This window comes from Carassius auratus, chromosome 11 (genome assembly GCF_003368295.1).
Source record: "Carassius auratus strain Wakin chromosome 11, ASM336829v1, whole genome shotgun sequence".
NCBI lineage: Eukaryota > Metazoa > Chordata > Actinopteri > Cypriniformes > Cyprinidae > Carassius > Carassius auratus.
The window spans coordinates 11,875,970-11,893,082 of NC_039253.1; the positions used below are offsets into that span (position 1 = coordinate 11,875,970).

At 37.2% G+C, this 17,113-nt stretch overlaps 1 protein-coding gene across 1 annotated transcript in view; it reads right to left on the bottom strand.

Annotated features, from left to right (window-relative positions):
- The window catches only part of LOC113111024 (protein FAM19A4-like), a 39,348-nt gene extending 22,496 nt beyond the window's left edge, over positions 1-16,852 (bottom strand). Inside the window, exons 1-3 of the mRNA XM_026275395.1 lie at positions 15,971-16,852; positions 1,599-1,701; positions 1,375-1,489 (exon numbers count right to left, since the gene is read on the bottom strand). Coding sequence (XP_026131180.1) covers positions 1,375-1,489 — 115 coding nt within the window. The 5' untranslated portion in view covers positions 1,599-1,701; positions 15,971-16,852. The remainder of the gene's footprint in view (positions 1-1,374; positions 1,490-1,598; positions 1,702-15,970) is intronic.
- Between the last annotated feature and the right edge of the window lie 261 nt (positions 16,853-17,113).

The following is a 17,113-nucleotide window of genomic DNA, read 5'->3' on the forward strand; positions in this document are numbered from 1 at the left end:
TTCACAAAGACGGGTAAGTCTGTATCCATGTGTGTGTGTGTGTGTACAGAAGCACACAGAGGTGTGACCATTTTATTACCTGACCATTTAAGATCATACATATTAATACAGTCATTACTGAATTGTCGCTTCGCTTAAAACTCCATACTGTGGAGGAATGAAGTCTAATGAAAAGAGTTACTTTGCTGCTGTCCATTTTAATATTACTGCAGGGCAGGAGCACTATCATATAAATATGATACGGATTCAAACGACCTGCATTTAATCTCCTGAACGGGACAGCACTGAGAATAATGGTAAGAGTGTGTTTATATTAGAGGTCAAGCCCTGTTAAATGTCCTTTATGGGCTGCAAAAACAATCTGAATGTTGAAAGGTTTACCAACATCCTAAGTATTCAGTGGGTGGATAGTATCTGAGGACTTTTTTTATAGAATTATATATAGGACTATACTTATTATAGGACTCATTTTGAATAGAATTGGATTTAAACATGGTGAAATGTGTTTAAAAGAGATGAGAGTAATGTACTCTTATTGGTAGCTGAAAGCATCATTGAATATTAGGGTTGAATCTTCCTGGTTTAATAAAGGTTAAGCTTAATCACCAAGATTAGTGGCATAATTACTACAAAAATAATAATAATTATATAAATAAAAAATATTAAAAGCAGAAATGTGAAGTTTAGGATTTCATAAAAGTACATTTGTCAAAATGTATGTATTATCTGGGTGTAAATTTGTTCTGATATTTTTTATAGCTATATTATACTTTATCTTTTATAATGGAAATCTTACGCATAAAAACATATACATACAGTTTATTCACAACACATAGAAACAAAATGGATCCATAATAGAGAAAAAGAATGAGAAAACAAATTTAATGTCAAAAATTATTAAATTAACCCCTTAAAAATATTTTTGATTGCTCTATAAAGGTTTTATTTTTTGAATTCTTTAAACTATCATATTAAACTATGCTATCACTGTTTCCTTCCTTTTGGAATTTCATATGAGCTACAAAGTTGAAAAAATGCAGATAACATTATACAGATATTAAATGTTAAAGTGTGACTATTCTATTGAAAATTTTAAAGAGTGGCCCTATTCACTTCCAATGTAAGTGCCCAGTGTAACCCAGATTCATGCTCTTTTAAAGAAAAAGGAAAGGTGGAAATGAATTATTGTGGTAATCAACATCTTGCCACAAATGCTATTTGTTGAGCTTAACTTCTACATGGAATATTTCTTTAATTAATAAATACACAAGAGGCAGGAGAAGAACTTCTGAATGACAGTGTGCGAGTAAATGAGATGATCTGCTTTGTGTTACTCTCCTGTAATTAAGCCAACAGGGCTTTGACATACAGTACCTGTGTGTCCCCGCAGACTCCGTGTACCTGCAGAAACCGACTGGCACGAGCACATTACCAAGGTGACCAAAAGTACAACCTGCAACGGCCACACTGACTGCCCCCACAGCTTCATCTAGAGATAGACCAGGACAAAGAGAGAGAAAGAAAACGAGGAAGAGGGATGAAAGGTGGGAACATAAGTCACAGTCTGCCTCAAGGTTGTGAGACATCAACTGTGTTACCTTTCTGTCTTGTGTTTTCCGTTCACTCTCTTCCCTGTGAGCCGGCCATGTCTCCCTTTGTCCTCCTCTGTCTTCACTCGCTTCCTAAATCACTGTTCAGATCCTGAGAAGACAGAAGGAAGGAGGAGAGGGATGAGGTCAAATGAGGTAAAAAGCAGTACATGAGCCTCTCTTCAACTATAGGCACTTTTGGTCTTCTGGGCATTCAGATTTGAAACCCTTAAAACACACTTTTCAAACTCATATTTAATTTACTTCATCTACCAGAAGTAGATATACATGTATAACAAAATGACATTTTAAGGGTTATTTTAAAGGTTATTTCTAAAGGTTATTTTTCCCCCATATATACTGTATATATAGATTAAATCATACTCCTCGCTGACTTTTGTCTCATTGGTAAATAAGTACACTAACTAAAGTACACTAAAAACTGAGGGTCTTTTTAATTAGTGAAACGTTTATGTTCATTTAATCATAAAATTAAAATCTAAATCAATTTTTTTTTTTTTTACTGTTGTAATTTGTGAAAAATTTATACATTAAATTGATCAAAATGAAAACAAAAATGATAACAGAAGGTTTTTTATAATTCAACTGATGGAAAAACTAATGTTAAAAATTTTAAGAAAAAAATCGAAATAAAATTAATGGGTCACATAACAGTACAACTGAGAAAGCTAATAATTGAATTTCCACATAATATATATTGAAATGATTGCCTTCTTTGTTTAAATTATCATAAAATGTAACAATTAATTTTTTATGATGGAATTTACTATTTTTAAAACTGAAAGCCTGGGTCTAGGACAAGGTTAAACATCTACAGAATAAAACCACTTGAATGTACCCATAATTAATTCAAATGTTTACAGAACTGTTATGTGACCTTCATATGATAAAAGGAAAAATACATCTGCGAGTTTTAAATTAAAAGTAACCCGTGGCACTTAAAGTTCCCTTTGTTCAAGAAACTCCCACAGATAGGCGAGAAAAAAAAACAAGAACATGATAATAGAACAGCACAGATGAAACATGAGATTGGATGGAAAGAAGTAAAAAAAAAAAAAAAAGCCCTGAGATGAGATGGAAGGTCCGAGGACAGAGAGGGAGAGAGGAATGAAAGTCCTGATGGAGTGGGGCATGAGAGAAACAGAGATGGGGTGAGCAAAAGAAGGGCAGCTTCAGAGAGGGATATCCACCCTCAGGGCCCGATGCAACCCCTGTTCTTCAAAGGCAACCCTGCACACGCACACAGAGATGGGACTGATATATTGTTTACTGTAGTTCACCTACCCCCGGGCTTGAAGTGATCTCACAACCACATCACACACTCACAGAGACCACCGATCTTGCAAGTTCAATCACATACACACACATTTATACTTCTTTTTTTTTCTGCTTCTTTCATACGTATAGCCATGCCAGTGCACAGTGAACATGCCCATAAATAAAATTGCCACGGGCGAACAGACCCAGGTAGAATTCAAGCATGTCAAATTCCTACTTGACTCTTTTACATAGATAGTAAAATGAATACCGATTACCACAGGTGACAACATGAAAAAAATGTACCATCGTTAACATCTATATTGTCTGCAATCATCATAGAAAGGTAATGTCAAATATATGCACTTGAATTATTGTGCTCTCTTGAATTATTATGTGAGGCATATTCACATTTAAATATTTTTTGATAATTAGGCACCCCTCTCGTACTGTAGCATATAGGTAAAACACCCAGATGCATAACAATATTAAAAAATGCATAGAAATATGGTTCATTGTCATAAAATATAAATTTTAAAAAATCAAATGGTTTCTATATGTAAAACGTTTTATTATTATCATTAATTTTGAAGTGACATCACTTGGACATGATTTCTGGAGATTTCCCCACAGATCCGAATGAGAAGTGTCACTCTGCCCCCTTGTGGATACAATGAGAACAGCTTTGAATGAAAAAAAAATAAGACTGAGATGTTTAAAACACATTTTCAAATATATAGTATTAATATTTATTTTAAATGTTTTAATAAAGTAATACATTAATTTACATTTTTTTGTGATTTATCATTCAATCCTAAAAACAGCTTCAATCTGAATGTTGTGAGTAGAGTGTATGAATGTTTCATATCCCACACTCTGACACTGGTGTTATGATTATAGGATCGTATGAGGATCTCATAAAGTGTGCATTTGCCTTAGCGCTTTAATAAAACACTCCTCATCCAACATTAGCATGTGTGTGTGTGTGTGTGTGTGTGTGTGAGACTGATGATTAAACATAGTGAGCCACCAAAAGCAGCTCATTGTCCATTCTCTTTACACAGACAGACATATAACAGCATTTCCAACAGCTTTGTATTCTGGCACATTCATTAGAGAAACCCATACTGGATTGCAAAAGGATACACACAAAAGCTGACCACGCACCTTTACACACATACATAAACGCCTGTCAACAGCTTGACATATTAAATCATCATGTTACTGTCACTCTGTTCTTTCCTGCACAACACCTCTAATTGCCCTAAACTCATGCAAAAGCACCTGTGTTTGCTCATAGGCAAGTGTGTGTGTGTGCGCGCTATTTATCAGTGTATTAACTGAAGGACTCTTCAGCAGAACAGACCAAGTTGATCATTACGTGGAGTGGGACGGTCTGCATCGGGAAGTCTGTCTGGAGATTGCTTTGATTTGCATTTGACTTAACCTTAATCACAAACACAAAGCCACGCGCACACGCAGACACGCACAACCGCACTTCATTGACATGCACCGGCTCATAGCCACCTCTGACTAAGACAGAGGACTGTGCCCTGCATTTAATGCCATCATCTCCCGCCTGCATCTCACAACTGAAGCATTAAGTATAAACATGCATGCAGGTGAGGCAACTCGACACGGCACACATCCCGAGGTGGAATACTTGGCCTAGTTTACTGTCGAATATAAAGTACAGCCCTGACTGTACATTCCCTGCTAGACAGAGTCATTTAAATTGACCAGTGAATTGTGAATTGAATTTCTGAGTTTCTCAAAAATGGGGTGCACCAATATGAAATGGATTCCAATATTACATGCCTGGCTGGCCGATGATAATAAAACCCTTTTAGGTTTCTTGATGCATCGGTCTTGCTATAACATTAGATACTAATTAAGGAAAGAACTAGGTTTGTTTCGAACTGCTTGTTTACCTGTTATTAGTGTGACAACCAAATGGGAAGTAAAAAACTAACATTAAGGTGAAATCAGGTATGAATTACTCTATTTGGGATGTTAAACTTGCCAGTTTAGATATAATTTTTATTTTCACTTAAAAGGCTTTAGTAGCTAGACAGCATATTTAATTGTATGCATATCAAAACTAGCCCATTTGATGAGTTTTCTTTAAAGGTTCAATGAAAATTGTCACAATTTAAGACATTCCAAACGAAATTACGACTTTCTGTCTTCTGACATTTTGAAGCATGTTGGTAACCAGTTTTGCTGACCCATGTATGGACACACAAAAAAAAGTCATACTGGTTTGGAATGGCACAGATTTTTAGGAAAGCACTGAAAACGTTTAATGTTTAATGTTGCGTCGGTTGTTCGATCAGCTTGTCTCAATCTGAGGAAAACAGGGCTGTGAGGGATAGACTAGTCTTTACATTGTCGGTCTGTATGAAGGTCTAGACCATGTAGTTATCAAAACCCACAATTTGTAAAATAAAAAAAATAATTATGAAGATTTTGTCAACAAGTTTTTTTTAATGATGTTGCATGAGCTGAACAATTGAAATGTTTAAAAACAACAGTAGAAGAATCCATTGAACAGATTGTACTTCCATCCCTCACAGCCTTGTTTTCATTCCTGTCAAAAATGAAATATGGTACTACCCTGACAAAAGGTGCGATCATATCAGTGACATTACAGTGAAATTTCACGGGCAAAAAGGGTCCATTGTCTACTGTAGCAATGTATGAAGCACAGCTCACACAGAAGCCACTTTCAACCCAAGCAGCTTTCTGATTCTCTGGTCAACACAGAGAATTGCAACGTCCGTGTGGGGAAATCTTTCAACTTAATGCACTGAAGAAACTCTACATTCCTAATTTTAACAGAATTGTATAAAGCATTTAGTCAGACTAAAGTCGAAGATGAAGTGAAGTGTTTCAGATTATTCAGAATTATTATTATTATGGGTCGGTCAGGGTTCTCAAACAAGCAGCAAAGAGTTTTGAAAGTATTATAGAGCAGCTGTCATCATTTACTTGCCCTCATGTCATTCAAATTAAACTGTGTGACTTTCTTTCTTCTTTACAAATGCAATAGCAGTACATTGTACCTCAAGAGTGTCAGCAGAGTGACTGAACATTTTCAAACTGCTTCACTGATTTTTGATGCTTAAGCAATTGTGCAGTGAAATTTTGGAAGAGTCCATTGCTCTCCAGTGAGCAATCCAGTGCTTCCCATTCCAGTATAGCAGGTGGGAAACATGCACTTTTTACATTAGTTTGCCAACTAAAAATAATTTATTCAAATTCTGCCACCCTGATAGGAGTATGAGATGCACATTATTTTTAAAGCAAATATTTAATAAATAACCTCCTACTGAGTGAAGAAATAATGTCATACAGCCTAGCTTCTACTTGTTTCAGAATGTTCTTTCAGAGATTATTCAAAGTAACATTGCCATAATGTTTAGAAAATTATAAAATGGGTTGATTTGTTTGGTTTTTACACATTTTAAAAACTGGATGCTTCAAATGTTCAGAGAACATTCTGAAATAGTAATGTCATAACTTAAAGAGAACATTAGTAAAAGGTTATTAGAATATATTTTTGTCAGCTGGGTATTGTGGTGATAACTTCCTTGTGCCCTGTCACTCTCTCACTTATTTTTGCTCTCTCTCTCTTTCACTAACACACACATACACATACAAGCCATTTGCAACAACAGACTTGATCCTAAATACACCATTTCATGCTCTGGAGCTCAAACAGAGCTGAAAAATGAATCCCTGCAAAACAACTCTATCTCTTAGACGAGACGCACCGCCGAAAATGAGCCCAAACAGTGTGAGGGCCAACAGAAGTTCTTAAAAGCATCTCGGATTTCTGGAAAAATGCACAATATTGAAATGCGGTGGGAGGCCAAGGCCTCCGGTGCATTTATCTGGCTTTTCATTGAAACATTTCCAGCCTGCTGCATTCCCATGTCTCCAGGCAATATCGGTGCGTGCGTTTATGTGCACAAGCATCTGCGGGGAAGCTCACAGTAAAGCTCCCGGACAGGGGTTTCTGCACCGCTGGCCCTGCCGTATCAGTGTGTTTGCAGATGAGTACATCAGCTCTCACTCAGCCGATATTACTGGAGATAAGCAGGCAATTTTCCTGCACTATACAGCATCTCATTTCAATATGTATTTACGAGCTTGTGTGTGCGCGCCTGTGATTATTTTAGAGACTATTGGAACAGTAAGAGATTTTCTCACTAAATTTAATCTACAAGACGACATAAGGCTATATAAACACATCTACCTTTACAGAGACAACAGCTCATACGCACACATATCCATGCGTACTGCCCATTCCGATTTTTTTAATGCAGTTTCCAAAAATAAATCTGTAGCTTTGATAATTAAGTTGCATGATTACTGTTAATAACATGGATCAAAAATGTTGTGGCTGAAAGTCGGTCAAACTGAATTGCACCATCACTTGCTTTAAACTGAAGACCCTGACATCATCTAGCCACCCTCATGCTGCAAAAGATTTCTGACCCTGAACCACAAAACTAGTCATGAGTCGCACAGGTATATTTGTAGCAATAGCCAACGATACATTGTGTGGGACAAAATGATCAATTGTTTATGCCAAAAATCATTAAGATATTAAGTAAAATGTTCCATTAGGATATTTTGTAAATTGCCTTATGTAAATATATCAAAACTAAATTTTTGACAAGTAATATGCATGGCTAAGAACATAATTTGGACAACTTTAAAAGCCAATTTTCTCAACATTTAGATTTTGAGAAATATATTTGTAGATTTTCTAGATTCTTGTATCTCGGCCAAATATTATCCTATCATAACAAACCATAGGCTACATCAATGGAAAGCTTATTTATTCAGTTTGATGTATGGATCTCAATAAAAAAATATAATAATAAAAAAGAGCAGTATGACTGGTTTTGTGATCCAGGGTCACATTTAATCATTTAGATAATTGTATTAGTTTTTTTTTGTGTCTGTGTGTGTGTGTGTGAGCATACACACATAAACTCATGCATAAATATATTCATTATATTTAAATATTTCATTACATTAAAATATAAGTTCAGAATTTGAATTCTGAGTGCTAAATGAAGCTGTTAGATATAGCTAGATTATTTATATTTTATTTAAATAAATAATAATTTTAATAATAAAGTTAAGTGTTTTTTTTTCTTTGGCCATGATTTTCAAATTATTTAAAAACATGAATACAACTTGAATGCCTCAAAGTCTATTTTGTTGACAAATTCAAGATATTTTAGAACAGACAAGATTTTCACTTTGTATTTTTACTAAAAACTTATTTGTTAGGAATGCTTCAGCTATGAAAAAAATACACTATGTATTTATGTAAATCTCTACTGTCAGATGTAACACAGCCCTGAGCGTACTACAGGTTTTTGTATAAAGCCCAAGGGTAATATTATGACAAGGGTACAGAGTTAAAGTTACAGAAGAATTGATCTTCATTGCACTTAAGTCCCATCCACAGCCTGTTGCTCAGACTGGAGTCACAGTCTCCTAGATCCAGTGACTTCACCAGACCATTTTCTCCCTCTCTTCCATTTCCTCACAGACCAAGTAAAAATAAATATCTGTAAACAGACTCTTTCCTACCAGGGTCTTTGTGTATGTCCGTGCATACTTGCCTTATAACTTGCCTTATAAAAAAGCACCTGTGTGTCTTCCTCACATGACTTCAACACATCACATTTAAGCCAGCTGAATTAGATTTGGAGTTAGAGTTAAGCTGAAGTTTGAGCTCGCCGCTCATTTGCTGAAGTTCTGCTTCTCACGGCATCGTCTTGAGACAGTGCAGATGCTGTTAACTGTCCAATTAGCTTTGCTCTGATGTACAAGCTCCATGAAGTTCAGCATGATGAGCTCATTTGAACACAATGAGATGCTTCACTGCATCATTTACTTGCTGTGTCTATTGTATTCGGCCCATATGTTAATTTTTAAACAAAATTCTTCCTCTTCGGTGACAAAATTACTCGAAAATGTCCTCAGAAATTAACCTAGCCATTCTGGAGAGCTCCTCAAATATTCATTTCTAAAAGTACTTTATAAGAGTATTTTATAAGAGTTCCACTATAAAAAAAATGTATATTATTACTAATTATAAAATAATTAATTATGAACAATAGAAGGAATTCTTCAATTAGATTTCAGTGTGTGTGTGTGTGTGTGTGTGTGTGTTAAATTATAACTTAAGACAAGTTACTGTGTACTTTATGAAGATATAGTGTAACTATAGCACTTTCAAGCTAATAAACTTTCTGCCCCAAAGCAGTACAATCTGCTACATTATTACACTTCTCTCAAATGTATTACTCACACAAGCAAAAACACACACACGCACATATGTCAGGGGTTTTTTTTTTTTCTGTTTTTTTTTTCCAATCACACCATTTACCACCTGACAACAATGTGCACCAACATCTCTAAGCCATCTGTGCGGCTCTAAAAAAAACCTGACCGTCAGTTCAGCCCACAGAAATAAATAAACTAATTGATTAAAACAATTACAAAATTGTCTGACAATGTGTAAATTGGATCTAAAATCTGGCTTCATGAAAAAAAGAAAAATACCTTTTTAATAATTTTTCATAAATTTAAAAGCTCTAAATTTGTATTATATGCCAAAATGTTGACATTCAGAAACAACTGAAACAAAGTTTATGCTTGAAACTATCAGACCTACTGTAGAAACCAAGCAACACTGGGAATCACAATAGCCAAATTTCAATACAGGACGAAGACTTGACTGAAAAATAAAAATCTGTAGCAACACAAAACCATTCATGATCTGTGGATCAGTCCATCGAGAACATTCCTCAAACATTAGCCATCTCTGATCTGAAACCAGTCTCATACAGCCAATGAGAAGATCTCATGAAGGAAAGAATTGCCACGAAGTGTGGAGCAAATTATGATTATCTGTTTTTGTCCTCTTTCTTATTATTGTGCCTGTATTTTTTGACCCTGCCACTATGTCCTGTTTGGATGTGGATTTAGAAAATCAATGAGAGTGGTCCGTCACTGTCGGAGCCGGGGTCTTTCTCCTTGCCCTCATCCCTGCAAAGGCGTGCTGAGGCCGGCCACTGTCCCGATTATCTCACACCCCTCTATCACTAATGACCAGACTCCTGCAGGCTGCTGCGTAATTATAATAATGACTAAACGTGCCGGGCATGCAAAGAGAGCGGCCGAGGCAGAATCGGGAAACAGAGATGGGAATAGAAAAAAGGAGAGAAAGAGCGAGTGAATGTGATCAATTGTTAATTTTACAAAGTCACTGAGATGTGTCAGCGGTGTCAATAAGTGAATTAATTTGTCTGTGGGGCTCTGGAGTGTAACACAGTATTGCCGCGTTCCCTCAGGAGCACGGCCGTCTAACCTCTCGCACTTATTCTCCCTTTCACACACACTGACTTTTATACACAATAAGACACGCACACATACACACACACACACTCAAATCGAACTCCCAAGTTACTCAACACTCAGTGAAAAAATCTTTGGATTTACATATGCTCATACACAGACAAGCATAAAACCCCAAACCCTAGTGGCTAGTCCCGTCTCTATCATTTTGCTGCTGGCACCAATGTGCCAAAAACAACAAGACACTCGAGGCTGGGTGTTACAGTGATTTTATCATGTTTAAGAGGGGTTTTAAGCAGTCTGCTTCACTTCTAGCTTAAGAACATCCCTTAACTGTAGCAAAATAACTGTAACACATGGCCTTGAGTGGCTTATTGCTTTAATAAATCAGGCTTAATGTTTAAACCTTACACTGCACAGAGATGCACTCACTTCAGTGCAGTGAACAAACCAATGCATGTGAACTGTAGTTAATCACACAAACAATAATGCTAGTGATCATTCAGAACAACCACGCACATCAGACACAGAAAGAAGGGTATGCTTGCAATCACAAATGCAACTGTGTGCACAGTGTATGGACTTTCCACCTATTTATTAAAATGACATATGATATATCCACATAATTTTACATAATTGTTCTCTGTGTGTGCATGTGTGTGTGTGTGTGTGTGTGTGTGTATGTGTTTATTAGGTTATTTACATTTATATTAAAATAAATATCTATATTACTTCAAAATATTAATTTGGGTCTGCCGGCATGCTGTGTGAAAACTGTTTTGCAAGTAAGAAAGCTTGTTTCCACCACGGGATAAAAACAATTAAAAAAAGGTAACTGTGACTTGTTATCACACAGTTTATATCTCAAAATTCAGACTTGTTTTCTCACAATTCTAAGAAAATTCACAGAATTGCTAGATGTACAGTCAGAAATGTGTACCAATTATGAATTTACAAAAACTTCAAAGAAAAACATTCAAATTGCGAGAAAGCTAAGTTACGCTAAGACTACTAAGTCTTACTTTTATTTAAGACATAGTAATTTGTTAAATTAGCTAATGTTTTTGTTTGTCTTGTTTTCTCAAGCCTCTTCATAAAAGTGTTTGACACCCCTGAATATGTTCTTAAACACTTTTTATTACAGCTTGAGTGCTTCACTGTCTTTATTCAGTCTGGACTTTCTCTAGATTTTTTTTTTTTTTTACCAAAGCTTTATTTTTCAGCAGGTGTGCGTAGAAGAAACTCTTGAGCTTCCAAATCTCACAATATATTTGAAAGCTCATATGAGCCACTGGAAAGACAAAACAGGTTTATCGATAGAGATTGTTGTGAGTTGTCTGAAAATCCCTACAATTGAAAAGGAACATTTCTATTCCATTTGCTTGGGCCACAAAAGCACTTAAAGCCGGCCACAAAACTGATGCACATTTAATAGGCTTATTCTTTTCATTCAGAGTTGTAACCTGAATACTGAAGGTATTGCTTCACCTTATGCCAAAGCAACCCAATCCACTAAAAGGAGTAACCTATGGTTTGGGGCTATAATTTTCTGAGAAGTGATTGTGTGTCTCGTGTTAAAAAACAATAGTGCAGCCTTCTGTTCTGATGTGGTAACACCTCAACATATTTTAATTTAAATCTGACAGCTCTCCCTGACACTACTCAGATCAGACAGAAGTGTGTGCCTATTCGACGTACCCCATCCTAAAGCTGAAGAGCTTTTTCCTTTAGCCTGTTATTTAAAGCAAATCCCATTGAAATGGGTGTCATCCATTCTAAGACGTATAAACCAATCGAAGCCGCCACTCAGTGCAGAAAGCAGAGGCTCTGACCGTATTTAATACCATCAGAGCAGACGGTATAAATTGTAAAGCTATGTCAAAGAAAAAAAGAAATAATGGATAGGAACATGAGCCAGTACACTTATAAGAAAAAAGAGCAGTACCTTGATATAGTGCAGGTATCTGATGGTACTTTGATATTTGATACCATGTTATTGAATAAATACCATGTTCATATAATGCAAGGTATTTCAAATGGGACTACAGTAAAACATTTCCAGAAATCATGATCATACTGTACCATGGTGCTTTTTGGCAGTTTTTTGTAATATGTATATTAATTTGTATTAATATTATTTAAATATTCTTATAAGTAGTACAGTATTTCTTGGTATATACAATGATATCTGACTATTCTTACTACATTCAACTTACAACTTAAGGAAATAGTAAATAATTGGACACAGAATAGCACATGATTGGTTTCCAGGGCCAGTGGTCATAATGTACAGTAATTTCACAAGATAAAACTCTATAAATAACTCAAATATACATATCATGAAAAGCTCTATAACTGACAAAACTTTCAAATATTCAGGTGATCAATTATTATTTTGCATATTGCACAGATACATAACTAACAAAAATAAAAAAAAATTCATGAAACTGATATTTGAAAAAATATTTGTTATAAAACTTTGAAACATTTTATTAATAGTTTCCTCTAAGAAAAAAAAATCACAATGAACAAAACAATCAGCTAAACAATAACATGAATGTCCCACAATATTTCACTAATATTAATACTGAAGGTGATTTTCTATGCAAGATGGTGCAAGTTGCATTTGTGTAAAACGAGAAAAATAGGAGTGCTGTTTACCCAGATGAGCAGTCCAGTACAGAGCATTCATATTTACAACAGATCAGGCCACTGGATATACTAGTTGAAATCAGGTTACCAGACAGCGGTGTAATTAAATTGAAATCCTAAGACTGGTGTGCTACAAGCAAACTTGCTTTAGCAATTTATACATTTTTGAAGTATTTTTCTCTTAAACTTTTTCGTTGACTAATGTGTCCTCTCAAGCCTCCCTAGTTTTGAAGTTTTCAGGGCCAAGTGGTGTGAAGTGTCTGCGTGAGAGAGGGGAGAATCCGAAGAGCCTTCGGAGGCCTGACTCCCTCCAGTGCCTGTTTTTCACTGTCAGCACTTGGAGCCCAGTATTGAAACCTGCGTCCAGCAGAGCATTGAGGTTTGTGAGGGAAAGAAGAATGAGTGAACTGGGGGAGAAAATGGCCATCAGGGACAATCTCATTTACAGATGAGAGACTCTCCCATCACCGCCTTCTGTTCCTTGTGAATCTCTCACTCTGTCTCTCCCCCCATCATTAATTTCTTTCGCACCCCTTCCGATTTATATTACTCCCTCCTTCTCTTTAATAACCCTCCCACCATCTCTCTTTTTGTGATGCTCTCTCGCTCTACCTCTCTCTCCTCGGTCCTTGTCCGTTCTAAGAGCATCCATCCATCACGGCAGCACAGAGTGGATCGGCTAATGCCAGCTCAGAGCTCCGAGAGCAGATCTGACCAGCTGAGCTGCTCACAATCCGTGCCTTATCTATCAGAGATCCCCCCCGAGCATCCCTCATTCCCCCTCTCTATCCCAACATGTCCCTCCCTCCCTTGTATATGAACATGACTTGTCCTCCCACGCACTTACTGAGTAGGGCAGAGAAGAAAAATTGTTCGCTTACTATAATGCAAAAAATTCCCCAACTAGCCGAAATATCAAAGGTGTTCTGCAGTTGTATATGGGTAAATAAGTAAATAAAAAATAAAATCATTATTTTTTATTATTATATTAATATTAATATTAATATATTATTATTATTTTTATCCAAAATAATGTGTGTGAGTGTGTGCGTTTGCCTAATAGTGTATTTCTAAGTGTTATTATGAAGTTATTATTTCTTATTATTATTAATATGAAACCCTAGCCTAAACGTCATGGGGCAAGTCCTCAAACACGAAAAGAAAAGAAAAGAAAAAAAAGAAAAGATGAATTAACACTGATACACAGAACTGACATCAAAGGAAGGAAAACAAATCGACTACAGGCAGCCGCCCAGATGTGCTCTTGCACCCATCTCTCTCTCTCTCTCTCTCTCTCTCTCTCTCTCTCTCTCTCTCACACACACACACACACATACGCACACACACACACACACACACACACCGTCTTTCTCTCCTACATCTCTCTCAAAGACTGTGATTCAAGGCCCAATGAAAGGGATGACTGTGCGTGTGATAGAGTTGGAAAAATAAACGTGTAGCTCTTCTTACGCACAGCAGGTTTCATTGAGCAATCTCCGCTGGGCTCAGCTGTGCTGCTTGGCTCTTAATGTGAGTGTCGATGACAATTAAGTCGCTTTACATTCTCACCCAACCTCGGCTCAACTACTGACACGACTGTCGCTGCGGCGCGCAGCGGAGGACGCGGAACAAAGGGGAAATGATTACTCGCGCTCAATTCTTATTGGACAGAACAAATGGCAGGGAAGGTGGAAAGGGGTGGAGATGAAGATGAAGAGCAATTACTACATGATGTGAGGAGGTTGGTACGGTGTCAGTACATCGCGCTTCAGCCGCGCAGCTCTCCATTGAGAGCGCATTCACGGCGCCGTTAAAAGCGCCAGATCAGCGAATCTCTCGTAGTTCTTGTTTCGTTAGGCGCTAAGCAGCTCAGAAACCCCTACTGATCGTTTATTTAGTCTCCTTACGCACTAAAGTGTTTCATCCAGTGTACGAATATAGCGCCATTAGTAGCTACGCTTAACCAAAAGCCAACTGTTAGACTTTTTACAAGATTATTTGTGATATGCAAATCAAAACCGAACACGACTTCTAGTTATGACTGTCTGACTTGTGACCTATGAACTTTCATCTATGGTAGGCTATTATATATATTCTAATTTATTTGTACTTAGTTACTTTTACGGCTGATTCTTTCATTGACGCGTATATCTTTATGAAGCAGAGCTAACGGTATGTTTAATGTCCAAATATGCTGCATAAATGCTTTGAAACTGAATATTTCCAGTATGTCCAGGGGCTTGTTTTCTCAAACAGTGCGAAAATACCGCCAAAATTAAAACTGAACGTCATCTTGTCGATGAGCTAAAAGTTATTAAACATTTCAGAACAATAAATGTCAGCTCGCGATGTGTGGATCATTCTAAAAGGTCCCTGTCGCTCTAGGGTTGTTGTGCTCCTTAGGAAGAAAACCTAACAGCATTGCAATGAATGTTGTATATTTATAGATCATTTGGTTTGAGGTCTATGCATTGCAAACACGCAATATGTGATCCTGCCACTGGAAGAAGAGGATGATGAGGAGGAGGAAGAAAGAGTGGGAGGCGACTCAAATAATTTGTTAAGAAAATCGGTTTATTTATTTTTAAAACGCATTTCATAATTTTCTAGTTGAAATAAGCGTTATGCAAAAAAACAAATAATAATATTTTTCCAATTAGTTGCTTATGTTTATCAGAGTAGGCCCACACAAAGTTATGCGTTGATGCTTGTCATGTAAATATTAGCTTGTCACGTGGCATGCGTAGACCGCAAAGTGAAATGCGCTTTTCAACAAGACTTTTTAATTATCGTTTTATTGTAGCATTGCAATGATCTAAAAATATTCATAAAATTTATCAAACGTCCCATTTACTCAGCTATACCGCAAAAATCGATTAAAACGGAAGTTAAGGACTTGAATTAGGGGCGTCTTTACGCGCTACAGATAACGATGCATTCGGGAACGCATAGGCTACTACTTGCGTGCGACTAATGATCTACTTAGCGCCTCTGGAAATCCAGCCAATATCAATTTGCAGCCAACACTGTTTAAGCTGAAGAGCGAACCAAAAGCAATTTACCTCCGTTTATGAAAGCGAGGGAATTCTCCTTGCTTCAGAAGGTGGCAGGAGTCCTGAAGACGGATGTTTGTTTTAAATGAGATTACTTTCTACTCACTCCAGCTCAATAGTCGCCTGTCCGTCACACGGAGAGCAGAATGGAGAGTTCACAAACCGAATATGCCCATTATTTCACGAATCTCTTCGCCACACATCACCGACGAGATGAATGAAAGAGGAGGGAAAAGAAAAAGCGAAAAGCACCGTCAGCGTTTGAATCTCAGAAAAGAAGTGCGTAAATCCATATGGAGTTTAGTAGACTAATGACCTTATAATGTTCCAGACATGCTTGTTAGGTTATTAACAGCTGTCTTCCTGCCGAACCGCTGGGACTGTGAGTGATGGGGAAGTCTGCGATGATAACTGCGCCTCGCACACTCCTCCCGAGCTGCGATAGATTTGACAAGAGAATTGCGAACTTGCCTTGCTCATTCCGCGCACGTGCGTCGGCTGCACCCCCGCCCCGCGCGCGATCTTTCAAGTAGCCACGCTAACTGATGTCATAGCTTACAAGTGTTGAAGTGAGCGGCTGTAATATAGCGACAAGCCTGGCAAAAAGTGAGCGAAAAGGTTTCTAATTTTTTACACCTCCAACCCGCCTGCCTCGAAGCGCAGTCGGGTTTCTTACCATGCGCTCAAACAGGTTAATCCTTTGGAGATCGATTTTATCTGTTTCGTTCAGTCTCGTAGCTGGGCACTCTTTAGATTTCTATCATGTGGCAAATGATGTTATCAACAGTCAGACACAGCCCCGACACCCCTCAAGCTTGAGCTTGACAGCTGAAATGAAATCTCCGTTGTGAATGGCAAGGGTTTCCATCACAAATACCAGTTCTGAATGCCCCTACCCCATCCTACAGCTAAAGGTAATGTGTAGTTTAGAGGTGTAACATCTGATACTCCTGAAAGGGTGTATTTTATCATCATCACGCTACATCTGCATTAAGAAAGGATAAAAAGGCCTTGGTTAAGCCACCTGTATGCCTGCTACCCTTTGATATGTGTCTCCAATCCCGACCGTCTCGCCTAGGAAATTGGAATCTTTGTCTCCTTCAGGTATAAAAAAAAGAGAGATGAAAGGGTATTTGGTACAATAAGAAATAT